We start from the raw sequence: 24,161 nt of genomic DNA, 5'->3' as shown, positions 1-24,161 counted from the left end.
GGGCGCAATGTCTGGCACGGAGGCTTATTTGAAGCCAACTGTTTTACATCTGGTATGGGACGGGAGAGGATAGATGAGGATACCACGACGAGGTTCGTGCGTGTTTGCTTGTTATGCATAGCGAAGTGGGCCGCACGCGGCGCCCTGGATGATAGCTGCGACATGGAGATAGCACAAGCACTAGTAGAGTCTGCTGTATGGCTTGAAATGATACCACTCTAACCATTAGAATCAATTGAGCGGATCCGATACCTGTTTCCCACTCTTCCTTTTTCTGATGCGATATTTACACAAGATATAACGCTAACGTACACACCGGCTGGAGGCTTGTTCACAGAGTCAACGCTGAGTTGCCTTGCTGGTCACCTTGGCCCATGAAGAAACGCTTCGACTCGAGACATCTCTCGCTCGTGCAACCTGGGCATCTCAAACCCATCTGCTTGCTGCAGACGACGCCAGACTTGAGATGGTCGCTCGCCAAGTTTGCCAAAGCATTGATGAAAGTTGTGCTGCCATTCAAAGATTCACATCGTCTTACGCGTCCCTCAGCGCCCATCTCGTCTGCCTCGTGAATGACTTCTTGGTCGATTTCGTACAATGTCTCAATGTGATCCGAAGTGAAAGCGATAGGGATGAGAACCATATCCTTCTGTCCCTTCTTGAGCAAGTTTGGCACGACTTCTGCTGTCTGCGCTCCTAACCAGGCCGATGGACCGACTTGCGATTGCCAGCACAGTCTGTAGGGATTCTTGTGTCCTAGCTTTTGCTGAACTGCCCATACAGTCGCTGCAACTTCGGCTGGATATGGGTCTCCTCGGTTCACGACGGACATAGGAAGGGAGTGGGCGGAGTAGAGCAGAACAACGCTGTCGCGGACGTCCTCGGGGTAGGATTCGAGTCGCTTCGTGATATTCTCGGCGAAGGCATCGACTAGGCCGGGGTGTGTTGGCCATCGGTCGATTACGCTCCATTGGATTGAGCCTTCTGCAGGTGCTTCAGCGTTGCGGGTTGGCGATTCGAGACGTTGACGCCATTTCCAGAGCTCGTTTAGTGATGAGCCAGTGGTCGAGCAAGAGTATTGAGGGTACTGTGTGAAAGCCACTGCACGTCCGCCTCTGCCTTTACCGAAGCCGTCTTCGAACAGTCTGTTGTACATCTCCTCCGTCAATGGGTTTGCATAGCGGAACGCCACGTAAGGCTTGTGTGGTGCCGTTTCTGGGTTCGTCTTGTCCAGGATCTTGCACATCTCTTCAGCCTGGTACTCTGACCACTTCCGGATGGGGCTGCCTCCTCCAATGTCGGAATACTGTTTCTTGATTTTGGGTGTTCGTCGCCTGCTGATCAGAGGTCCGAGGTAGTTCTGCAGTGGGCCCAGTGGGATCAGGTCGGCGTCTGCGAAGAGGCGAGAGAGGAAGTCTCCCACTTCATCAGTTGTGGATGGCCCGCCCATGTTCATAAAAACCATGGCCGTCGGGCCTTTCTTGCCAACCTCATTCTGGGTGACGGGTGGCGCGACAGTGGCCATGCTGCGTTCGCTACTCCATATTCGCGGCTTGTGGTGAGCGGGCTTGGGGGCGAGTTGAAGGCATTGGGCGGCGGTCGCGCGTCGCGTGAACGTCTTGAGGGGCTGCTGCACGCTCATAGTGGCAGATGGCGATGGATATGGTTGTGCAGTCTACAGTCGACGACGACAACAGGCCAGAGAGGGCATGCTAGACATTCTTGGGACTAAGCCGTAAGCAGCTTCCAGCTTGAAATGATTTGTCCGAGGCATCGATCGCGCCCACTGCCCACTGCATCATCGAACAGGGATCGGCTTGGACCGAAACTCAATTTAGGCCGTCATGTGATGGCGCGTCAATTGTTAGAGCTTGACGCGTTGCTGCCTGCTGGTTCGCGACTGTCAGTAAAGTGTGCATCAAACGCCATGAGTACTTAGCCTCACACATCAGTGAAGCGACCAGCAGCCATCGCAAACACTGAGCAAGATGCCTGGTCTTCCGTACCGACCTGCCGACGGCGACAACAATTACGGTCGCGGCGGCGACGATGAGGAAGATGAAGATGACGAGGTTGAAGATGCGTCTGGCTACAAGACCGTCAAGGATGCCGTCCTGTTCGCCATCGATGCTTCGAAAAGCATGCTGACCAAGCCCTCTGAGGCTGATGAGAAGAAACCTGACACAGCTCTATCTCCCACGCTAGCAGCATTGAAATGCGCCTATGCGTTGATGCAACAGCGTATCATCAGTAATCCGCACGATATGATGGGCATCTTACTTTTCAACACCGAAAAGAGCAAATTCGATGAAGGCGATGACTCAGGAAGGAGTTTCCAGTATCCTCACTGCTATCTTCTTCAGGATCTCAACGTGCCAGCCGCTGAAGACGTTAAGCAATTACGAACCCTAGTCGACGATGAAGAGGAAGCTTCAGAGATACTGCAAGCCAGCAAAGACGAAGTCAGTATGGCAAATGTGCTGTTCTGTGCCAATCAGATCTTCACCACTAAAGCGCCCAACTTTTCTTCGAGACGACTGTTCCTGGTCACTGACAACGACTATCCGCATTCATCAGATCGAGATGCGAGGAATAGCGCTGCTGTACGCGCCAAAGACTTGTACGACCTGGGCGTGACCATCGAACTCTTTCCGATATCACATCCGGACCGTGGCTACACGTTCGATCGCAGCAAGTTCTACAACGACATTGTATACTCAGCTACGCCCTCGGATCCGGATGCGCCTGCTCCTCTGACATCAGATATCAAAGCTGCGAGTTCCACCGCAAAGGACGGCATCAGCTTGTTGCAGTCATTGCTGTCATCGGTGCAGTCGCGCAATGCTCCGCGGAGAGCACTCTTCAGTAGTGTGCCGCTGGAAATTGGACCAGGTTTGAAGATCGGGGTCAAAGGGTACATCATCTTGAAGAGACAGACTCCAGCCAGACAGACGTACATTTATCTCCCTTCAGACAGTGAGAAAGCGCAGATTGCAGTCGGGCACAGCGAGCTTCTGGATGAAGCCACTGCCCGTACGGTCGAGAAAACTGAGGTACGCAGGGCTTACAAATTTGGTGGCGAGACAGTCTCGTTCTCTCTGGAAGAGATGGCGAAGATCAACGACTTCGGCGAACCGACGATCCGTATCATCGGATTCAAGCCTCTTAAACTGCTGCCCACGTGGGCGAACCTGGAGAAGTCAACATTCATCTATCCTTCGGAAGAAAGCTATGTGGGATCTACTCGTGTCTTCTCCGCTCTGCATCAGAAACTGCTTCGGGATCAGAAATTCGGTTTGGCTTGGTATATCCCGCGTCGTAACGCAGCTCCTAGACTCGCCGCCCTCATCCCAGGTGCAGAGGAGCGCAACGAAGAAGGCGAGCAGCACATGCCTCCAGGCATCTGGATCAAGCCGCTACCGTTTGCAGATGATATCCGTGACAATCCAGATGTGAACCTTGTGAAGGCGCCAGATGAAGTTGTTGATGCAATGCGCACGATCATCCAACAGTTGCAGTTGCCGAAAGCGGTCTATGATCCTCTCAAATATCCCAACCCTGCGCTACAATGGTTCTTCCGCATCCTGCAAGCAATGGCGCTGGACGAAGATTTACCTGAGCATCCAGACGACAAGACATTGCCCAGGTGGCGACAAATTCACAAGAGAGCTGGCGGATATGTCATCGAATGGGGCGAGAAACTCGACGAGGCGTTCAATCAATGGCTCACCGAGAACAATGCCAGCATCAAACCTGCTGCTCACGGAGGCGCCAAGAGAACTGCACTGGCTTCTTCAGCGCCTGCTAAGAAGAAGGTGAAAGATGAGGATGACGATGAAGCAGGCATTACTGATGCTGACATGAGAAGCGCCTATGAGAAGGAGACTTTATCGAAGTTCAAAGTGAATGATCTGAAAACGTGGTTGAAGAGCAAGAGTGTAGGCGCCACTGGAAAGAAACAGGATCTTGTGGATGCTGTCACGAGCTATTTTGAGACGAAGATGGAGACGGATTGAGGTTCTGCTGCTCAATCTACCTCGCTCTGGACATATGACCATGCACGAGTCTCACCAAACATCATATGCACAGCGCACGGCACGTCCGCGCATTGTGCGCAGCCTAGTCTTACAGCACGCGCCTAGAAGAGGCCTGCGAAGGACATGTGGTTTCTCCAGATTGGTGCGGGAACAGCTTGACGGAGATAATCAACTGGACTGGTCATCAGGGTTTGCTCGGCAGCATGGGTTATGCTGGAAATGATCATGCATGGCATTCAGATGGAAGCAGAAAGATATCGCAACAGACACAACTCTCTGTAGAGGCCTTGCGGGTCAAGAACTACTGGAGAGAAGCGATAGTGATGATCGGTAGTGATATCCAAGCATGACAGGGGTCTCACTCTGAGGAGCAACCTCAACGGGTCAGGCCAGCTGCCTATGTGTTGGTTCTGACAGCTGTCCAGCAGCGACACACTCCCAGCAGACTTGCTGTGGACCAAGAGCAACGGACAGATTAGGTACTCTCCATGACCCCAGCCGGCACTTCTGCCGCCTTCTCACTCTTCTCCGCCTTCGCTCTCTCTTTAGCTCGAGCACTCTGCTTGATCTCTTCCCACTTTGACTGATACTTCTTCAAAGTCTTCTCCTGCTTCACCGCGAGATTCTGTATCTTTTGCATTTCCTCTGCCTTCTGTTCTAGTTGTTGCTCGACCTGCCGCAAGCGTGCTATAAGCGCAGGATCGGTTCCTCCTTGCGGAGCATGGCCCTGAATGCTGGCCATGCTTTGGGTCAAAGCTGCCATCGAAGCATCCTGAGCATGGGTCTCGAATTCTGATAATCGAGTTGCCAATTGTTCCAGTGTGTGCTTGAGTGTGACATTCTCCAGTTCCAGCTCCTCTTGCGTGCGTGATTTGCCAAAGGAGTCTCGTGGTCCACCACCTCGCGAGGAGAAGCGGCTGTGTTTGGGTGACGTTTGGGCTTCGCGAGCATCCACGAATGCTTCTTCATCGTCCTCATCGATACCTTCTAGCTGTTGCTGTTGTTGTGCTTTAGCGATGTCGGCGTAGGAGTAGGTGCCTCCACCAGTTTGCACTACGTAAAAGCTCTCGGCAGGACCGAAGGCATGGCCGTGGTGGCCGCGTTGGCGATGCTCATCTTCGATAGCCTCGAGAGCAGCTTTCGAGAAGATCTTCTTGACATCTGGGGAATCGCTCGCCGGCACTGTCCTTTGCGTCAATTTTTGTGGCGTTGGTGGGTCAATCTTCACGTCGTCTGCAGTTAGTGGTAGACCAGCATATGCGAGCACAGAAGAAAGTTTTGTCATCGTGCCCGTAGTGATGCTGCTGTAGAACTTGGCAAAAGCATCGTCGTCTTCTACTTTTTTCGGGTCGCGAGCTGGCTTCAGAGTTTGGCTGTCCATGACTGAGGGCGGAACCTTGGGAGCAGGACTGGGTCCTGATCGGGTTCTGCGATGGGACTCGGGCGATAGTTGTCGTGCTCGGGCTTGGGCTGCCGCTGATGGTGGATTTCGTCCCGGCTGTGGAATTCCACGCCTGGACGCGATGTCTCGTGCTAAAGAGGGAGATGAGTCGCGGACAGCACTACCGAATCGTGCTGCGGCTAGAGCAGATGTGGTTGGTTTTGACTTTGGCGAGGCAGGATCATTCACCGAGGATGGGGAAGTTGCGATCGTATCTGCCCTCGCAAAATCGTGTCGGGATACATCGAGACCCGCGGGTGTTGCATCTGTGGTGGCATTTGACTGAGGCTCTGGGGCGTCTTGGGCTCTGATAATGGTTGCGAGCTTGAGATGTTGTTCCTCCAGTAGTTTCAAGATTCTCAGGGCCTGCAAATAACGTCAATATATGTGATTTGAGTGAATGCAAGGAGTCCCACCTCGGAGTCTCCAGTGCTTTTCGCCGCTCGCGCGAATTCTGTCGCTGCTTGGCCATGCTCTTCGGCCGCCTGCGTCCAGTTGATCTGTTGCGTCTCCTCGGCAGCCTTGCGGGCGTGCGCTTGGGCCTGCCTAACGTCAGTCGACTTCAGCGAGTCTTGCCGATGTACTCACCGCCGTCAAAGCTGCCGTCTCAGCCATGATGCGTTGCGGAATAGGTTGTTCTGTTGAAGCGCAGGTTTGACTTGGATTGCTATCGTCACATTGATTGTCCAGGGTCAGGTGCATGTGTCCCAGACAGGCTAAGCGGACTCGCCTCCGGCTTCACGTGTCGAGCTAGCAGGGAACACTTCAGGATGAACCACAACGACAACGGTATGACGCAGGCCTTACCATCCTACAATCTCAACTTCATACGCACTTCTATTCCTCGGCCACCGTCGGTCTTGCTGTAATCCAGTCACGAGAGCACAACGCTGGCCCTCAATCATCTCAGCGATTCGCATCATACAATACACATTGCCAGCGCGCCGAGGAATTACCACTTCCTAGGTTCACAATCCTGGCCAGTTGCGCCCTGATCCTGGTTGCACAGATCTCGAGAAGACATGCGAGACGCGGCGGCCGTCACGTCCGTAGCACTACTACTGCACTGGTGAGCGCACAATAATGACGGAGCCTGGCTCTGGATCATTGGCGTCACTTCGTCCTCCCAGTCGCGCCGCCAAAGGATTTGCCAATTCATCAACCACCTCATTGCCCAGCAGCAGCGACGATGCCGACAATGCGCTTGGATTTCGATCTTCTATGGACAGGGCCATTAGCAAGGTCAAGGACCGCTCCAGCCGAAGAGGCTCCGTCGACAGCCGCCGGGACAGCGAGGACCCCTCGGCGCGTCGACTGTCAACTTTCGTTGCAAAGACCAAACGGAAGATCCGCACAGGTCGTACCAACGAGATAGAGCGCACATTGAGCAATGATTCGAACGGCCTGGATGTCGAGCACTCCGACTCATCGCTGCTGCAAAGTGGAAGTGGTCGAAGCAGTCTGTTTACCGACGACGAAAGAACTGATGATAATAAGTAAGTACGACTTGCACACATCATCTTGAGTGCGATGGCATTGCATCCCCTGAATACGAGCTTTCGACAAGAGAGCTCAAACACATCTGGCCCTGGAAGGGGAGACCCAGTTTCAGTTTCAGCCTGGCCTGTCACAGTCGAATCGGAACGACCCGATGCACGTGCCGGCTTGCTCAAACGGATGCTTCGGTCAGCCGTTGGCTATCAGATCTGCACTCACGATCACAATCACCAACAACCACTTCCTCAATACACGTCGTTCGAGCTGCGTGGACTTATGTCCTATCATTTTTGACAGTTCTGGCTGGCCCAGTTGGCACATTTCGTTCTTATCATTCGCGACCGAGCCTCTGTTCTTTATTGACCTCATTGCTTCCTCCACAGTAATCCTATCCGGCCATCTCTTTCCACACACAATTCACATACCGGCTATCTGACGTACTCGTCGCCCGAGATCAACGCGCAAACGAGCTCAACCCTACGAGAGCCTGACGACCTCATTCCTTCCGTGACGGCCGAGGCACTGGCTAACATTCCACACATCGTCGAACCCCCAACCACCACCGATACTCTACCCACCGCATCGCGAACCGATCGCAGCCCTTCACCTGCCAGCAAATTACGTGGCAAGCTAAACTTATCTCGAAAGAAGTCGGGCGACGTAGAGGCAGTCAAGTCAGGGAGTGGAAGTGGTGGCCTTGGGGGGCTGTTCAAGACCGTAAGCAGGAGGAATAGTGTCAACGATTTGCAGGAAGCCGAGGATACGACATCAGCTTCGCCGGCCAAACAATCATCGCTGCCTGTCGTCAATCAAGAACGGCCAGAGACCCCGAAGCGAAAGGGCAAGCAGCAGCTCGAGACACAATCGCCATCGACCCCTCACCTCCTTGATACACCGACCACACTGGTAACTCCTCCCACGCCAACTGAGTTCACAGCCGCCTCTGCGACCTTTCCCTTGATATCACCTACTAAGAGCTCACCCGCGACACGTGCCTTGAGCTCAGTCGAGGCAATACGGCGTCGGCGAGCTGAATCCGCGGCCAGCCTGCCAAGCAAGCTCTCTAATAGCACCGTAGTCCCTTTGACGCCGACTGTCGAAGAAGCTAAGACACCCGGTGGCACATTGACGCAGGGAACTCAACACGAAGGGGCATCAGGCTTCTTTACTTCGTTCTTCACGGCCACACAGAAAGCCGCAGGCTCAGTCGGAAGCGGCATCAACATTCTGCCGTTTCAGAAAGCAAAAACCAACAGCACTCCTCAGCTCGTCGATGCTGGCGAAGGTGGTGAAGAGGTCATTCCAGGTTCAGAAAGCAGACCAGCAACTGGGCTAGGCGACGGCGACAGAGCTCCCCCTGCCATTGAGACACTCGGCAAGGGTAATCTGAACTTTGGGCACTTGGGCATTTCTGAAAGCGCACCGGATCTCATGGCTGCGGTGAGCGATCCTCCAGCAATCGGGCAGATTGATGGGTCCAACCAAAATGGCGAGAAGAGCAGAGCAGTCGAGGAGGATGCTGCTGCTCGCGCTGTTTCCAGCGCCTACGAGAAACAGCCGTCTGAGACGGGGACCGTGCTCAACGGCCACAACCGACCTTTGTCGATCGCATCAAATGAGCGTCTAACGTTAGGAGAGCAGACCCCTCCTCGGCCAGCTGCAGGTGCCGAAAGTACCATCGGCAAACGCTCTAATAGCGTCAGGAGCAAGCTGAGTGGTCGCCGGAAGCATCGTGGTAGCTCAGCAACAGCAGGCACTGGCAATTCCATCGCTGCAGCACTCAAGGATAGCACCACGGGCCTCGCTCAACCAGGTGCACATGGCACTGGCCATCGGCTTACGGGCTTCGCTGTTGCGAGTAGTAAGCGCAACAAAGATTTCCATAACCAATTCCGCAGTGTCCCTGAGGACGACTATCTCATTGAAGACTACTCCGCTGCATTGCAGCGAGACATCCTGCTTCACGGACGTTTGTATGTTTCCGAAGGCCACATATGCTTTTCAAGCAACATCCTTGGCTGGGTGACAAACCTTGTCATTAGTTTCGATGAAGTTATCTCCATCGAGAAGAAGAGCACTGCAGTCATCTTTCCAAACGCGTTGATCATCTCGACTCTCCAAGCACGTAACACTTTTGCGAGCTTCGTGGCGCGCGACTCTACATACGAGCTTTTGATTGGTATATGGAAGATCGGCCATCCAAATCTGAAGAGCTCACTGAACGGCGTGGTGCTTAACAACGCGGGCACTGGCGATAAAACAGAGGTAGCAGAGGAGCCCGGTGGAGGGCACGACTCCACAGAAGGTTCCGATGACGAGGTCTACGATGAGGACGCGGATGACGACGAAGATGATGCAGGCAGTTTTACCGACGGGGGTATGGGAGCCAGCGATGTTGGCAGCAATGTCGGCGATCATAGTCTCAGTCGTAAGACTTCTGCGATTCCAGTCGCTCCAGCGCCACAAGTCAACGGGACTGTACCCAAAGGACTCGAGGGTGCAGATACTGCCGTCACCGGAGCCGCTGTGAGCAGTGAATTTCCTGGAGCGCCCGCTCACGAGCCGACTGAGTGCAGCGACAGCGCAGAACATTACGACAGAGCTTTGATCGACACAACGATACCAGCACCCCTTGGCCAGGTGTATTCCCTCATGTTCGGTCCAGCTTCAGGAGCGTTCATGAAGAAATGGCTGGTGGAAGATCAAAAGTCCCGCGAGCTGAACTATGCTGATGACAAGATCGGCTTGGACAATGATCACAAGACCTTCACATTCGACTACATCAAGCCGTTATTCAATCCTGTTGGGCCCAAGCAGACAAGATGCACGACTACGAACACTTTGAAAGCATTTGACTTAGACAAGGCAGTCTCCGTGGAGTGCAGCACAGTAACTCCAGATGTGCCGAGCGGCAGTTCTTTTACTACAAAGACCAGATATTGCCTCATGTGGGGCCCGAATAACTCAACCAGGATGCTTGCCAGCTTCACTCTCGAGTGGACAGCCAAGAGTTGGTTGAAGAGTAAGTAAGTGTGATACATGGAGGTGACCAGCTAGCTGACCCGTTCAGGTGCCATCGAAAGCGGTGCTTTATCTGGACAAACCGAGTATGTGAAGGCCATCGTCGCCAGCATCAAAGCTGCCGTGACGACCAAACCTCCAGTCAAGGGAATTCCGCGGAAAGGCAAGCGGAAAGGTGGGAGGAAGGAAATCTTCGACACGACTGAAGTTGTCGCACAGCGCGAAGCTCCCGCTTCACAAGCCGCTTCGCAAACCCACTGGGGCCCTTTGGAACCCGTGCGGCCACTGCTGGAGCCGATTGGTGCTCTACTTCGCCCATTCTTCAACGCCCAGGTCCTTATTGCTGTGTTAGTCGTCCTGTTAACCTATTCGTGGTTGTTGCCAAGCCGAGGAGGACGTCAGGTAGGCGTTCCTGGTTATGCGTCACCGGATCGTATCGCAGCATACGAAGAGCTCTGGCGACGGGAAGAGACGGCTTTGTGGGATTGGTTAGAGGATCGCGTAGGCCTTGCAGGTGTGCATTCATCCTCGAGTCAACATGATCGCTCGAAGGGACCTAAGAGCAAACCAAAGAATGAAGACCTTGACACGCAGCGCATGAGCGAGAGGCAGATGGATGCCGCAATCAAAAGCACTGAAGAGAAGTTGTCTGCTTTGAAAGAAGCCGTGGAAAGACGGAAGCAGAAGCGCGATACGAGGAATTAGCGTTGCATAGATATATCACGATGATCCTGCCAGCCTGTGAGCGTTCTCGTTTCTTCGATTTAGATACTATCATTTTGAAGATCAAAAACTTTCTCTATCCATTGCCCAGATTACGTCCTTCCAAGCCGTGTTGGCACATTCACAGCTGCTGCCCTCCGTGTCTACCTACCATGCCTGAGCCAGCTCGTGCTCTTACCTCCTGTTGCTTAGCATGTGAAAAGTGGGGGTTCGCACGTGAAGTGCAGGAGAAACCAAGTGACGCAATAAGGGGAACAGACAGCGGCGCGTGACATAACCCTTTCCAGACCTACCATATTCGGACTCGCATCTTTCTTTCACTAGAAAGTGTTTCATCTTCCACCGCGTCCTGCATGGGCATCCTCGGAGAACCTTGAGAAGGAGCTGTGAAACAGTACAAAGTGCGAGAGCTCAGCTGCATCGAAAATCCTCAATCCGCGCCAAACATGTCGACAGGACCGCAGTTCATCGCCATCAAGCGCAAAAGGGGCGAGGAGGCACCCGCGGCATTGCTCGTCGAGAGAGCAGGAAAGAGAAGGGTGACAGAGCCTGGGTTTCACTATGTGCTAAAGGAGAGCGGCGAGAGTGATGGTACTGTAGTGGAGTCGAAAGAAGCGAAGGAGCAGGATTCATCGAAGACTCTGAGTCTTTTCAACGCAGACGATGTTCAAAAGCGTGTCGGAGAGAGCAATGGCCATCAGCGAGGCAAGCTGTCGCGCAATATATCGGGCAATGGCATCAGCCAGGGCACAATCACGAAGGAGAGGCGCACCTTTCATCTCAAGCGCGTTGGCACACCAGAACCTAAGATTGGAAAGCGGAAGGGCAAGGCAAGTAGAGAACGGGGCATTGCTACATTCTCGGAGAAGCGCGCGAAGAGGGACATGAATCGAAGCGACTCGAAGGCGGTCGCCGAATTTGCTGGACGACAACGCTCAGCAAGTGTATTGTCTACGCAGGGAGTCTCTGCAGAACCTGTCGATCGCCCACTCAAGCGACCTGGCAAAGGCGCTGCTATCAAGACAAATGGGAACGCAGCGTCTTCTTCCGCCAATACAAATGGCAAGACAGATGCAGAGATGCAATCCATGGCGGACACGCTGCATCAATTCGCCGTGCATGAAGCCAGCAGAGAGAATGGCGGTATCACTAATCGTGTACCGGCTAAACCCAAGATCACAGCAATGCCCAAATTGTCTGCACAACGTAGTCGCGCGATCCACCAGCAGCGAGTCGCTCAGTCGTCGGCGCCCCTCTCGAGGTCCCCACAAACCGATGACGCGAGCATGGACGAGGAGGGCGATTATGTCTATGACACCTATGTTCTAGCCACAACTTCGGGTGCTGCACAAATAGACGCACAAGACGTCGGCAATGTAGGCTATCTCATTATCACCGAGGAAGATCAGGCTCAGTGGGAAACCTACATGGACGACGACCTAAGCGAGGAGGAGCCCAGTGACGAAGACGACGAAAATGCTGAAGACTGGTATGGCGCCGACTATCCAGACGACGAAGTCGCTTCGGACGACGAATTCGATCGCAACGCGTACGGCTATCGCGCGGGTGGTTCTGACGACGAAGAATATGATGAGCACACTTTTAGCGAGGACGAGTATGAGCGCCAGATGAATCCTTGGTTGAAGAAGACTCCACAGCAATTCGCAAAGTACTTCAAGGAAGAAGACGGCCACGAGGCCGGCGACGATTGATGAGAGACGAAGCGAGCTGCGAGATCGGTCTCCACTGTTCTTTCTGCTATCGACGCGAGTACAGACTACAGACACCCTAGTACATCTGCACGAGCTAAACCGGAACCAGACACATATCAAGAGCCGACCCAAAACTGCCCCCAGTTGCCATATTTGTCACCTCTTCACAGGTTGTCGTTGAAGACCGGCAGATAGAATTTCTTCGGACCTTCCGCCGAACGGAATCCCTTACCCAATGCGTGAGTTTTGTATTGGGATAATCATGACGACTAAGTCTCGTCACTTTTTGTTCGGTGAATGAGTCGCGAATCCTCGGTACTCTCCTCCGTAGCCTCGCGCGAGCGGGAGCCCAACGCACTTCAGGCCGTTTACCAATGATCTTTGGATCTCTGTCTGCAGCGCGATCCCACCTGTGCCACCGTTCCCACGGAACAGCGGAGATTTGGTGCTGGTGGAGGTGGACTGGTGGTTTGTTGTTGGGGATGCCTCGGTGCTATGCATTATACTGTTTTTTTGTTCCATACAATCGTGGCTGTCATCAAAAAGGGGGGTATATGCTATTGCGACTTTTCCTGGTCGTCACGATACCCCACACACACACACTCTCTCTCTCTCTCGTTTGTTCCTTCATAATCGTCGTGTTTTTGCCTCGAATCCTGAATGCTATGTTGCTTTCCTCCCTCCCGTCGCCATGCTATGTTAGAAATTGCGCTGCCAGATCATATTTGGCGGCTGCTGGTGTTGACACCATCCGCTATACGGACGCGAAAGCGTCTTCCTGATGCATCAAGCTTTCCCGGTGTCGCAGTACACGGATGGAAGTTTGAGCCAGATGCGCATCACGTAGGGTCCCATGGTAAAGTTCTCTGAACATACAAGGGCGCCGATGAGCACTCTCATGTGTTCACTTGCAAACCCATCTCTCGTGTTTCATTCAATTCATGGATTGCAAATATCCAATCTGTGAAAGGAACTCACGCGAGAAATTGGTCGCTCGCTTTTCCACTTCTCTGCAATCTGCAGCGTACGAACCGGGCCCGCTTTTGAGCACCTCCATGAGACCCCATTCCCTCCGCACGCGGTAGTATACGGATGTCAGACCACCCTTTGTCCTTGTACCAAACAGCTTCTCGAACCTGTCCTCGATCTCAGGCCAGGTATTATCTCGAATGATGCGGGCGTACATGATGAAGAATTTTTGCTCTTCGCTGTAGGAGGGTCGCGGCGGTCGCGGTCTTCTGTCGTTCATGCTGCCATATTGGAACGTGGTTTGTGATTGTTGTTGTGGTGAGGTTGTGGGTGTCTTGTCTGGTACTGTGTATGCGGTGGGTGGGTTACGGGTGAGGCTTTGAGGCGGGAGGGTGGCAGTTCCTCCTGTGTAGTAAGATGACGGTGGTGACCCGAGTGAACTGGTTGGCGAGCTGCCGTAACTCCTTGCTTGTGAGGATGGATCGTAGCCACGGAATTCATCGTGGCGAGACCCGTGGGCTTGGGGCTCAGGTTCTACCTCATTGAGGATGACGCTGAGGGGTATCTTGCCTGATGAGCGCTCGTAAGATCGCCGTGAAGCCATGTCTGCCATGTTGGTGCTGGATAGAGTGTGTGAAGCTGGTGAGGTACTTTCGCACCAAAGATAGTGGTCTCCAGCATCGACGGGGTATATCAGGAGAGCAGAAAGTGGATTTGCTTGGGGTCTTCAGCACAATCTAGTGCGCTGGCAGACGAATCTGTACGATTTCGATTTGTCGGAGAACACTCCAGAGGACGGAGTGCATGCCGACACGGCCCCCAGCGTTGATCAATCAATTGCGGTTGAGGGTGACCTAGTGGCGCATGCAACGGGCGATTCAAGGTCAACCGACTCTCAAAGGCAGCAAGTCATTGGTCGCTTGCACGTCGTCGCTGTGAAGATGAGTCGCAGGTTAATTGCAGCATACGTAAGGGGACCGTCATGGAGGGTATTTGAAGCCTTGCCACGGCACAGCGCACATGTGCAGCAGGCCCGAGTCATTCGGACCTTCTGCCGAAGCAGCTGTACGAAGCTGCAGAGCTGCAGAACGCCCGAATCTGTCACGGCCGGTTTTCGACACGATCGTCAATCCCTGATTGTCGACGTTGGATCGGTGCGCGCGTGGACCACTCTTCACAAGGCCTCGGTTCTTAGCGCCGCGCCTGGTTTTCCAGCTTCTTGCGGCGGTTGTCCCGAATAGTGCACTACGGTACGTGAGCACTTAAGCGTTGCATAGATCCGCCACCGAAATGCCTATGGCGCGCGGAGGTCGCAATGTCCGTTGCAGCCAGAATGTATTCATCACCATTTGTTGCATGCGAGGCGGCCGCTACACCGACAATGGATCCATGTCCCCTCGAGTCTACGGGAGACATCGGTGCGACTCTGAAGAACAAGTATCATGCTCGTCATAGATAGGTGCTGGTGGTGCCGTTCGTCCACCTCGCAGACGCCTGCACAGGCCCCACCATCATCACACACATGTTACACGTTCCCTAGACTCGACCGTCCAGCGTCGACCGGCATGTGCGGCCGGATGCGCTAAGCGTCAAACGCCGCTGCCGCGCCGTGCAGCAACGAAGCCAACGATACTTTTGGTCTTGCATTTCGGGGCTTGCTCTTTGATGCAAGCATCGAGCCGGACGTCGCCACTCCGCATGATTATTGGCAGCAGCGCGCAACTGTGAAGATCTTGATCTCGATCGCTTGATCGCATTCTCCTGCCTCTGCAACTCGGGAGGCGGTGGAGGCAGTGCTGCGCCCGTCACGACTTGCTTACTGTGCTGCGCGTGCTGTTCTGGGGAGAACTGCACTGGGCAATGGGGCCGTTTCCGAGACAAGCGCTGACTTGTCGGCTCGCTGCCGCACTTCAGCACAGAAGTCCTTCCGCACGCCTTTGCAACAAAAGCTGCTTCGCTGCGACAAATGCCACTTGCCGCGGAGAATCGTACTGGCGGCTCCAGCCCTAGTCGAGCCCTGAGCTAAGCTCACTAGTTATAGGATCTACATTTCCAAAGAAGCCGGCCGACCGTAAGCGCGCCACACAAACTTACGCGCCGTATCTCGTTCTGCAGACTTGCACTGATGATTAATGAAACCAGCAACCACCATGCAGCAAGTGGAGAAGCGCAAGGAAGCCAGCCTGACAAGCATTGCAGGGGGTGGGCTTGATGCTTTGAGCCCCATGTGGCCGCACTGCGCTTGCTTGAACTCTTACCTGCCGTTCAATCGGTCACAATGACGATACAGAAAGCGGGATCGCGGCTGAGCAGATGCCCACCAGTCGACAGGTCGTGCCAGTAACAAGTCACCAGACAAGGCGGTGAGGATCCATTCATTGCTGTGCACACGCCGGAACCGCCTGTGAGTGCCAGATGATGAAAGCCATGCGGGTTACAATCATTTAGTTGCGATACCGCACGTGCTTCGCACCGTGTGCCGCTCGACCCGATAGTAAAAGCAACTATCCTCGGGCGAGACGGTGCTTTGGGACTCCCCAAAGTTGGGACCTGCTTGCCCATTCAAGAAGTCCTGCAGACTTCACTGAACTTGGCGGTCGCCAGCACACCACTCCAGCAATAATGATGAAGGCAGCGCCACGGAGGGGTTGTGAGGAAGCGGGCCGCTTTACGTGGTGATCGACAGCCAGACGCAGCAGAGCCCTCGAATTAGAGTTTCCAGCTTAGTGCCTAGGGTGCAAGCGTGAAGAAGTTCGCCAAACGGCCAAACTTCAGTCCGGGCCAGCTTGATGCACGCATGGACGCCACTGTGCTGGAAGAGCTGCAAGAAGGATCACTCAGCTGATCGGCCCGGGTTACAGGTCGAAAGGGCCGTGTATGTGGTGATAGTCGCCGCGGGTCCGATTTTGGAGATTCCGCATTACGCAGCCGCGTAGTCGTGCAGAGACTACAAGACGGTGAGCGGAGTCTCAAGTCTCGGTTTGGTATGGTAAGTCAGGCATCTCGCGACCCACAATAAGTCGCAGTGGAGACGATGTTTTGACGATCGATGTGTAGGTTCCAACAGTCGCTGGCGCGTGGCAGCAGGAGTGCAGAATGACGAATGACCTTTCATGTGTGTTTCGGAGCCGGTCGCATGCCCGCTCGTCTCTGCTGCACGCCCAGATGATCATCTTCTGCACGATCTGAACTCTAATGGCAGCGAGGAATTCGTGACAAACAGACGGGGAGTATCGCGAGCCTTGGATCCTGCAGTGTCCAGTTTGGGAAGTAGTGAGCATATCCAGCGTGATCTCGGCGCGCATAGACCTCGACCGTTGTGCATCAGGCCTTGTAACCGAGGACAACGATATCCTGAAGTCTGCAGCACTGCAAGCCACCGTAGGATTGCCTTTGCAGGAGACCCGAGTACCTGATTGTATGGTCGCGCCAGTTGTTGAAACTTGTTGATTGCAAGGTTCGGCGCCGCAGCACATGTCGCGCGCCTTCGCAAGCGGGCAGTCACGATTGCGGAAAACGAAGTGGTGATTGACAAACGTCTATGTAAGAGCGGAGCTCCTTCCCGCTCATGCACAACCACACTTGCCTTGGACACATACCGTATGTGGGAAAGCACCTCTGAGACAGTATCGACGCCTGCCTTTGGAGGCTATGTGCGCGAGTCATGGAGGAGTGTGTGCTCTGCTCGAGCAGCCCAGCCTTCGTCGTACATGTAGGCAGAGCGGGTAGGTAGGCAGAAGCCGAGGAGACCTATAAGTTAGAAGCTGCAGCCGGTCTTGGGTAGACACCCGCCAGCCAATAGCAATTGGCCAAAGCCCAACGCCTAGGACAATGTCGACCACTGTTCTATATGCGAGTACGCTCGTTTCGCTTCGTATCGCATGAATCAAATACTCTCGCAAGCTCGAAAGAAAGTTGCCACTAGATTCTCCGCTAGATATAGGATACCTTAGTGCCCATGCCTATCGTCTGCTTAACCTTCATCCATCCATCGTCAATTGCCCTTTTCAATTTCATTCGGAGATCTCGTCTCGCCATGATCAACAAGAATGCAACCAGAAACATCATTAAGCGGAACAGTGCCGTACTATTGCCAGTTATTCCTCGACTGGCTTCCAGTACCATCTGTTGAAGATTGGAGAAGACGGTTGATGCGCGCATGTACAGATTGGGAGGTGGAGCACGCGTCTTCTTCTGCGGCTTGCTTGGGGGCTTTGCAGTTGCGTGCGAAGTATTTCGTGAAGCACTCGCAGCTCCATTGCCATTCTTAACGTGTCCATTCGTTGGTCGGGACGAAGAGGAGGCATTGGAAGTATTGGTACGTGAGCGCTCAAGCTCTGCGGCCCGTTTGCGTTCCTCTTCGCGACGTTCATTCTCTTTGCGTTGAGCTTCTTCCGCTGCGCGCTGTTCTTCCAGCTCACGTTCTCGCAGCTCTTCTAGTTCGCGCTCGCGCTGTGCCGTGCCGTCCTTCTCGTCCTTGAGACTTGCTAGAGCGTGGAGAAACGCTTCGCGTCGCTCCTCGTCCAACATGTCGCTCATCTCAATGAACTGCTGTGCATATTCCCATTCCTCATTGGCAGGCAGGACGTGCAGTGAGTAGAGCTCCAAGATCTTCAAGCGTGTGGTCAGCTCTTTGGGCGAGGACGTGCCATTGGACATGGGGGTCGCGATGCCTTCGTTCAGGTAGGCGAGCTGGGCCGCATCGGCGGACGCAGAGAGGTATGCTTCGATTCGTTGTTGGTTCAGCTTCTGATTCTGCATGTGTCCAAGTAGGAGCGTGGCCAGATTCACGACGACGTCAGGGTCGACGTCTCCTTCATTCCCACCATAGCCTAGCCGAATGATCTCATCCCACACTGTTCCATCCCTTGCTTTGGCGGCCAATTGTCTCCATTTCGTTGATCCAAACTGATTCTTGCCATCCTCTGCACCCAGCTCGATGATCGCATGCAGTAAGCTCAAGTAGAAGACCCAGACCTTCGTCCGGGTACCCTTGGAGCTCTGCGCGACGAGCGCGGCGCCATCACCTGGGCTCTCGCTGTGAACGCCATTCGTGCCGAGCACATCACTTTCGCCAGGCTGTTGTGAGGTTACGATGGGTTCGAGGGTCTCGAGAGCTTCTTTGAATCGCTTCGTGAGGTAGAGCTGCGTCGCCTGCTTGTAGGTCCGCACGATAAGGGTGTTGGCCGATCGCGATCGTGACAGACTTGAGATGGAGCTCGATAGGTATTGCGAGTTCAGTGCATCCTGATATGTGACCGTCCCCGCGGATGCCATCGCGACCTGCACGATGTCCAGAGTCAAGTGGACAATGCGGGCATCGCCAGGTGAGGAGTGTTGGTGTCGCGCAATCGGCGGCTATAGGTAGATTGCACGGGGACGGCGAGCCTCGGAACAGCGTCACGTGCAGACGCGATGAATGACATCGATATCCCTGCTCAATTGCTCACTTCCGCTCCGCCAGGTGTTTGCGTTGGTAGCAACACTTTCTCTGACGCGTCGACACTGCCTCTCGCTGATTGTGCTGGCAGCGAACAGTGTGTGTTTCACAGAGCCGGTGGTCGTCCGCTGTGGCTTCCGCTCTGGCCAGGTTGAGACTGAGTCGTCTCACCTGCAGACCGAGCAGGCAAGTTTGCTACTTCTCTTCTGCTGATAACGGCGCGTCGCAGCGGGTGGTGAAGGTGCAGACGACACGTTCACTTCGGACAGCACGACGCCCTCCCGCTGCACCTGCCACGGGCTTCGTTTCTGCGCTCTCCAACTTCCTGTTCAAGCTTCTTCGTCCTTTTGCCACTCCCGAACATGAGCAGCAACTGACTCCGGACATCACTACACGCAAACATATCCACAGCATGGACGTCGACAAGGTTTCCTTCTACCCGTTGCTGCCGGACATCCTCACCGACATCAGCAAATCCCATTTCGTTGCCATTGACCTTGAGCTTTCCGGCGTGCCCACCAAAGCACAATGGGGCGACGGCAAGCCAACGCTGCAGCAGCGATATGCGGAAATCAAAGACGCTGCGGAGCGATATCAGATTCTGCAAATCGGCATCACGTGTGTTGAACAGGACATTCTCTCCGACAAGTACATCCTGCGACCCTACAATTTCGATCTGTCACCAGTCATCAACGAAAAGGGCCTTGACGTTGAGCGCATATTCTCGTTTCAGTCCGGTGCAGCTGAGTTCCTGCTCTCAGTAGGTTTCGACATGAACCGGCCATTCGCGCGTGGGGTGCCATATCTGTCACGGGCGGAAGCGAAGGACGCTCGGGCGAAGTATGCCAAGAGACAGGACAAGAGTGCAGTGGCGGACATCCAGATCAAGCCGACGGAAGTCGAGGCACTTGCTTTCATGGATCGCATCCGAGGCGAGATTGAGGCCTGGAAAAAGTCGAGAAATATGAACACGCCCGAGTACCTGATGATTCTGCCAGCCAGCACCCAGTTCCTTAAGGAGGGCGAGGTTCCCGCTGAGCTGACTCGGTTCGAGAAGAGATTGGTCCATCAGCTAGTACGTGCAGAGTATCCGGAATTTGTGACCATCAGCAAGCGCGGCGCCATTCAAATCGTGCACTTTAACAAAGAGCGCGAGGACAGACTGGCCGCGGATCGTGAGCGACGAGTTGAAGAGCAGATCAACAGGCAGAAGGGTTTCCGTTGGATAATTGAGGCCTTGCACGGAGGTAACATATCGGGTCTTGATCTCAAAGAATCCGCCAAAGACGCCATCACAGGCGAGGACATCTTCGTCGACTTGAACGAGTACAAAGCGCAATTCCATCGTGCCCAGGCCTTGATGCGTGGCAATCCGCGAGTCTTGGTAGGTCATAATTGCTTTCTGGATCTTGTCTACATCTACAGGACGTTCGTTGGCGATCTTCCGGACACGGTGGAGGACTTTCAGAAGAAGTTACACAAGCTCTTTCCTGCCATTGTGGATACGAAATACATGTGCACGCACAATTGCGGTGACATCAGTCCAGCTTCCTCACTGGAGCAGATCGCTGAGCAGCTCAGTCCGCTTGAGACGCCGGTGGTTGAGACTGATCCACAGCATGGGAAGTACAACAACGTGCAGGCATTTCACGAAGCCGGCTACGACAGCTACCTCACAGCTCAGGTGGCAGTGAGGCTTTCTGCCAAGCTTGAGCGAGAGGGCGCGTACGTCGAGGTCGATAGACGGGCGTCTTCGGTGCAAAACGGCGTTGCGAAGATCGATCTGGGAGCCGATGAACAAAACGATGTGACTGACAGCACCAATGGTCAAAGCAATGGACTCAACGCAGAAGCTGTGGGTTTCACACCTTCGGTGGCAGGCGCCAAGTGGAAGAGACGTGGCGACGAGAGTATCGGGCCTGCTGCAAAGGATGATCCGTTTTACAAAGACCCCAGCAAGCTGAAGTTTCACATGCAGACGGAAAACGTTACCATCCCAGACGGCATGCCGAAGTTTGGCAGCGACTTCTGGCGAGTCTATGGAAACAAGTTACGTGTCTTCGGTACGCAGGAAGCAGTCTGCAGCCTTGATGACAGCGAGGACAAGTCAGGCCTCGAGAGCTCTGATGATGCTGGGGGTGTGGATCTCTAGGCGCTGTCGTGGCCCCCGTTGATCGAGCCCAACAAATCGCCGTTGCCATCATCCTGTCCTCCATGGAAGGGCAAGGTCTGGACCGGCAGTAGGGATACATGGTGCGCCAAGACTCCCATTGTCTCTTGGTTGCGTTTCATGCTAACTACCGGACAGGAGAAGGATTCACAGCGATGAAGCCGAAGCGGAAGGAGTGCTCTTCTTGCGGCGTGCATTCCGTCATCATCTGTGCGTTACCAACAGCAAGGCTCATACGTAGGTGCGAGCTATCCTAGAGCTTGCTTTCACTCTGTAGTCTCATCTCCCCTATGACGATGACACTTGAAACCTTTTCTGCTATAGCCATACAGGTGTGGCAGCTCCCACGACCTTTCCATCTTCAGTTTTGCCCAGGTTGACCTTTGCCACCTCGGAAATCTTCTTCCCGTCAAATCTGAGGACAGAGACCCAGCCCTCTTCACTGTCACAGAGGGCAAGATACTCGTTCTCGCCGTGAGCCTGGCTCCACGGTGCCGGCTCGATGGCATTCGCAATTCCGCCACTCGTCGGCGTCTCCCAAATATCGATTGCTGTCTCGCCGGCGAGCGTTCCATCCTCTTTGAGGCTGTACGCCGCCACATACCCATTCGTACCCTTCTCCAGTCCACGATTCGATGCAAACAAGTGTTTCGGCTTCGAAGCATCTGGTCCAGTTGAGAAACGGACCTCGTCTGCCCAATAATTCTTGCAATCCTTGCCTTCGGGCAACACTGAACAACCTTGAATGTGCTTCAAAGTCACTCCATCCTCCGCAATGGAAAACACATCAACCATGCTACTGTGCTCCTGAAGGGAGTAGAGGATCTTCCCATTCGGATGTGGCCAAGTATGTCTCGGCCCATCATGTTCCCGAGGCGAGATATGCTTCGTCCCAAATTCCAATGGTGGATCATCCGTTCCTCTTCTCTCATGAGTGATTTTATACGTCCAAATACAATTCCTCCCAATATCCGCAATATACAACGCCTTCCCATCAGGTGAAAGATCGACACTGTGCGCTCCATGCCTCAAACCACCAAAATCTCCATGCGCGACTTCCCCTCGCGCTTCAGATTGATTTGAGCCCTGGTTTGTGACGAAATCGAGTTCTTGGACTAAATTCCCGAGAGAGCCATCGGCTTCTTTACGGAAGACTTCGCCACTGGGACCGGAGACTGAGAAGACGTGGGTGGAATTGTTGCAGACGTAGCCGGGAATGGCTTTGACGTGTTTGGCGTTGAGGTATTGGATGTTGCGGCCTCCGTTGAGAATTTTGTAGGCTGCGCAGGAGGGTTTGGGGGAGGTCCAGGCTGTGCAGTAGAGGTGTTGTTTGTCTTTGGAGAGGGAAAGCCAGGAGTGGCCGCCGATTGCGGGGTGTTCTTTGATGAGTTTTAGGGTTGAGGTTGATGGGTCGAAGGAGAGGAGGTAGAGACTTGGTTGGTTGAAGGAGCCGACTAGGAAGTCCATTTTGGGAGGATGTTGCTTTTTGTTGTTGTTGCTGTTGATGCTGTTGATGGGCGTTTGGTGGATGTATTCTTGTGGTAGGGTCAATGGCCTTCAATTGTAGTTTTCAGATATGCAGAGAATCAAGGTTTTTGTTGTTCAGAATGCGAAGATTGACTATAGCGAGATTTTGAGTATCGTCGGAAGCAAGATCAATGTGAGGTCTGAAGTGGAGAGCTCTTCGGCAATAGACAAAAGGTACGCGGTCCGAAGCTTACACGATTGAATCTCAATTAGGGCAAATTGATTCATTGTAGACATTCGTGGGCTGGCAGAGATATGCGCCCGTCTCATTCTTATTCGCCATGCTCAACAACATGTTTGTGATGGATTGTGGCTGGAGCAATGGCTGATGGTGAAGATGTTGTGCAGTGGAGGAAAGTTCGCTTCAGCCGAAGCTTCCGATGATCGTTCCGATGCCCGCTGACGTTGCCTGTCCTCCACCATACAAACATCTCTGAAGATGCAGTCCGGAATCTCAGGTGGGCGACGGAGCTTCATATAGTCGCCAGCTACCATTGACTAATGCTTTCAAGCCTCGCAGGAGCTCCACGATGCCTTCAATGGCTTCGTCTCCTCCAACAGCCAGCGGGCCTTGCTCGCAGGCATCGAGAATGAGAAGCTTATCCCCATAGGCATGATTCCACTGCAATCGCAGGACTTCACCGAGGACCTGTCGCAAGTCGCTGCGGAAGCGAAGCTTGACAAGGCACTTTATGTCCTGCTCAAGGTCGAACCCTCCGCCGCGGATGGCTTCGTTGCGATCACATACGTTCCCAATGCTGCTCCCGTGCGCCAGAAAATGCTCTTCGCCTCCACTCGTCTTACGCTGGTCCGTGAGCTGGGCATTGAAAGGTTCAGACAGACCTTGTTTGCGACAGAAGCAAGCGAGCTCACAGCAGAGGGCTGGAAGAAGCATGAACAACATGAGGCACTGAAGGCACCATTGACGGAAGAAGAGGCGGGGCTGGCAGGAGTGAAGGATGCAGAAGCACAGGAGTCCCAGGGCACATCTGCTCGTCGGGGTCATGCTCCCAACAAGATCAATGTGCCCACTGGCGAAGGCGTGCTGGAGGCTCTGCAATCGCTGAATGAGGAGGGCTGTAGGGGGACACTTGTGCAGCTGAAATATCAGCTGCCCGACGAGACTTTGATGCTCGACTCGTCGAATGACAACGTCGAACCCTCGCAGGTCGCAGGGCTCCTCAGCGCAAATGAGCCTAGGTATAGCTTCTATTCGCATCCTTCGACCCAAGCTGCGGACGGCAAGCCAACGATATTGTTCGTGTACACTTGCCCGACCGCGTCGAAAATCAAGGAGAGGATGGTCTACAGTACTGGCAAAAGCTGGACTAGGACTGTTGCTGAGCGAGATGCTGGCATCACAGTGACAAAGTCTCTGGAGGCTACTGAGCCTAGCGAGCTGACAGCGGATTTGTTCGGGGAAGTCGAGAGCGCTGGCCAAGGAGGCAGTGGAGCAGAAACCCCAAAGACTGGCGGCTTTGCAAGGCCGAAGAGGCCTGGGCGGCGTTGATCGCCACACGACACTGTGCGAATCAGAAGACTTATGAGTATAGATTTGCTGCATGAAAAGCTCTCAACTTGGCACAAGTGCCGGGTATCATTTGGTATTTTCGGGTCCTTGGCT

General features: G+C 54.0%; 10 protein-coding genes across 10 annotated transcripts; 5 read left to right on the top strand and 5 right to left on the bottom strand.

Moving 5' to 3' along the window:
- Window positions 1–331: 331 nt before the first annotated feature.
- On the bottom strand, window positions 332–1,642 carry RHO25_009757 (uncharacterized protein; the record flags this gene model as incomplete). The annotated part of the gene is made up of 1 exon (XM_023601284.2): window positions 332–1,642. One exon carries the CDS (start codon window positions 1,640–1,642, stop codon window positions 332–334), a length of 1,311 nt encoding a protein of 436 aa, XP_023454155.1.
- A 346-nt stretch (window positions 1,643–1,988) lies between these two features.
- Window positions 1,989–4,016, top strand: RHO25_009756 (uncharacterized protein; the record flags this gene model as incomplete). The annotated part of the gene is made up of 1 exon (XM_023601283.2): window positions 1,989–4,016. One exon carries the CDS (start codon window positions 1,989–1,991, stop codon window positions 4,014–4,016), a length of 2,028 nt encoding a protein of 675 aa, XP_023453120.1.
- A 496-nt stretch (window positions 4,017–4,512) lies between these two features.
- Window positions 4,513–6,093, bottom strand: RHO25_009755 (uncharacterized protein; the record flags this gene model as incomplete). Its single annotated transcript, XM_023601282.2, has 3 exons — window positions 4,513–5,844; window positions 5,895–6,020; window positions 6,067–6,093. The coding sequence occupies 3 exons, from the start codon at window positions 6,091–6,093 to the stop codon at window positions 4,513–4,515; spliced, it is 1,485 nt and encodes a 494-aa protein (XP_023453119.1).
- Window positions 6,094–6,561: 468 nt separating this feature from the next.
- On the top strand, window positions 6,562–10,701 carry RHO25_009754 (uncharacterized protein; the record flags this gene model as incomplete). Its single annotated transcript, XM_023601281.2, has 3 exons — window positions 6,562–6,974; window positions 7,359–9,997; window positions 10,046–10,701. 3 exons carry the CDS (start codon window positions 6,562–6,564, stop codon window positions 10,699–10,701), a joined length of 3,708 nt encoding a protein of 1,235 aa, XP_023453214.1.
- Window positions 10,702–11,165: 464 nt separating this feature from the next.
- Window positions 11,166–12,431, top strand: RHO25_009753 (uncharacterized protein; the record flags this gene model as incomplete). The annotated part of the gene is made up of 1 exon (XM_023601280.2): window positions 11,166–12,431. One exon carries the CDS (start codon window positions 11,166–11,168, stop codon window positions 12,429–12,431), a length of 1,266 nt encoding a protein of 421 aa, XP_023453213.1.
- A 934-nt stretch (window positions 12,432–13,365) lies between these two features.
- RHO25_009752 (uncharacterized protein) lies at window positions 13,366–14,013 on the bottom strand (the record flags this gene model as incomplete). Its single annotated transcript, XM_023601279.2, has 1 exon — window positions 13,366–14,013. One exon carries the CDS (start codon window positions 14,011–14,013, stop codon window positions 13,366–13,368), a length of 648 nt encoding a protein of 215 aa, XP_023453216.1.
- Window positions 14,014–17,333: 3,320 nt separating this feature from the next.
- RHO25_009751 (uncharacterized protein) lies at window positions 17,334–18,677 on the bottom strand (the record flags this gene model as incomplete). Its single annotated transcript, XM_023601278.2, has 1 exon — window positions 17,334–18,677. One exon carries the CDS (start codon window positions 18,675–18,677, stop codon window positions 17,334–17,336), a length of 1,344 nt encoding a protein of 447 aa, XP_023453215.1.
- A 575-nt stretch (window positions 18,678–19,252) lies between these two features.
- On the top strand, window positions 19,253–20,992 carry RHO25_009750 (uncharacterized protein; the record flags this gene model as incomplete). Its single annotated transcript, XM_023601277.2, has 1 exon — window positions 19,253–20,992. The coding sequence occupies one exon, from the start codon at window positions 19,253–19,255 to the stop codon at window positions 20,990–20,992; it is 1,740 nt and encodes a 579-aa protein (XP_023453218.1).
- Window positions 20,993–21,328: 336 nt separating this feature from the next.
- On the bottom strand, window positions 21,329–22,477 carry RHO25_009749 (uncharacterized protein; the record flags this gene model as incomplete). The annotated part of the gene is made up of 1 exon (XM_023601276.2): window positions 21,329–22,477. One exon carries the CDS (start codon window positions 22,475–22,477, stop codon window positions 21,329–21,331), a length of 1,149 nt encoding a protein of 382 aa, XP_023453217.1.
- A 499-nt stretch (window positions 22,478–22,976) lies between these two features.
- RHO25_009748 (uncharacterized protein) lies at window positions 22,977–24,047 on the top strand (the record flags this gene model as incomplete). Its single annotated transcript, XM_023601275.1, has 2 exons — window positions 22,977–22,995; window positions 23,050–24,047. The coding sequence occupies 2 exons, from the start codon at window positions 22,977–22,979 to the stop codon at window positions 24,045–24,047; spliced, it is 1,017 nt and encodes a 338-aa protein (XP_023453220.1).
- Window positions 24,048–24,161: the final 114 nt, after the last annotated feature.

The sequence above is a fragment of the Cercospora beticola genome, chromosome 6, assembly GCF_033473495.1.
Source record: "Cercospora beticola chromosome 6, complete sequence".
In the NCBI taxonomy this organism is placed as follows: domain Eukaryota; kingdom Fungi; phylum Ascomycota; class Dothideomycetes; order Mycosphaerellales; family Mycosphaerellaceae; genus Cercospora; species Cercospora beticola.
The sequence above is the reverse complement of the archived record's forward strand: the minus strand, read 5'-3'. Positions and strand labels throughout refer to the sequence as shown.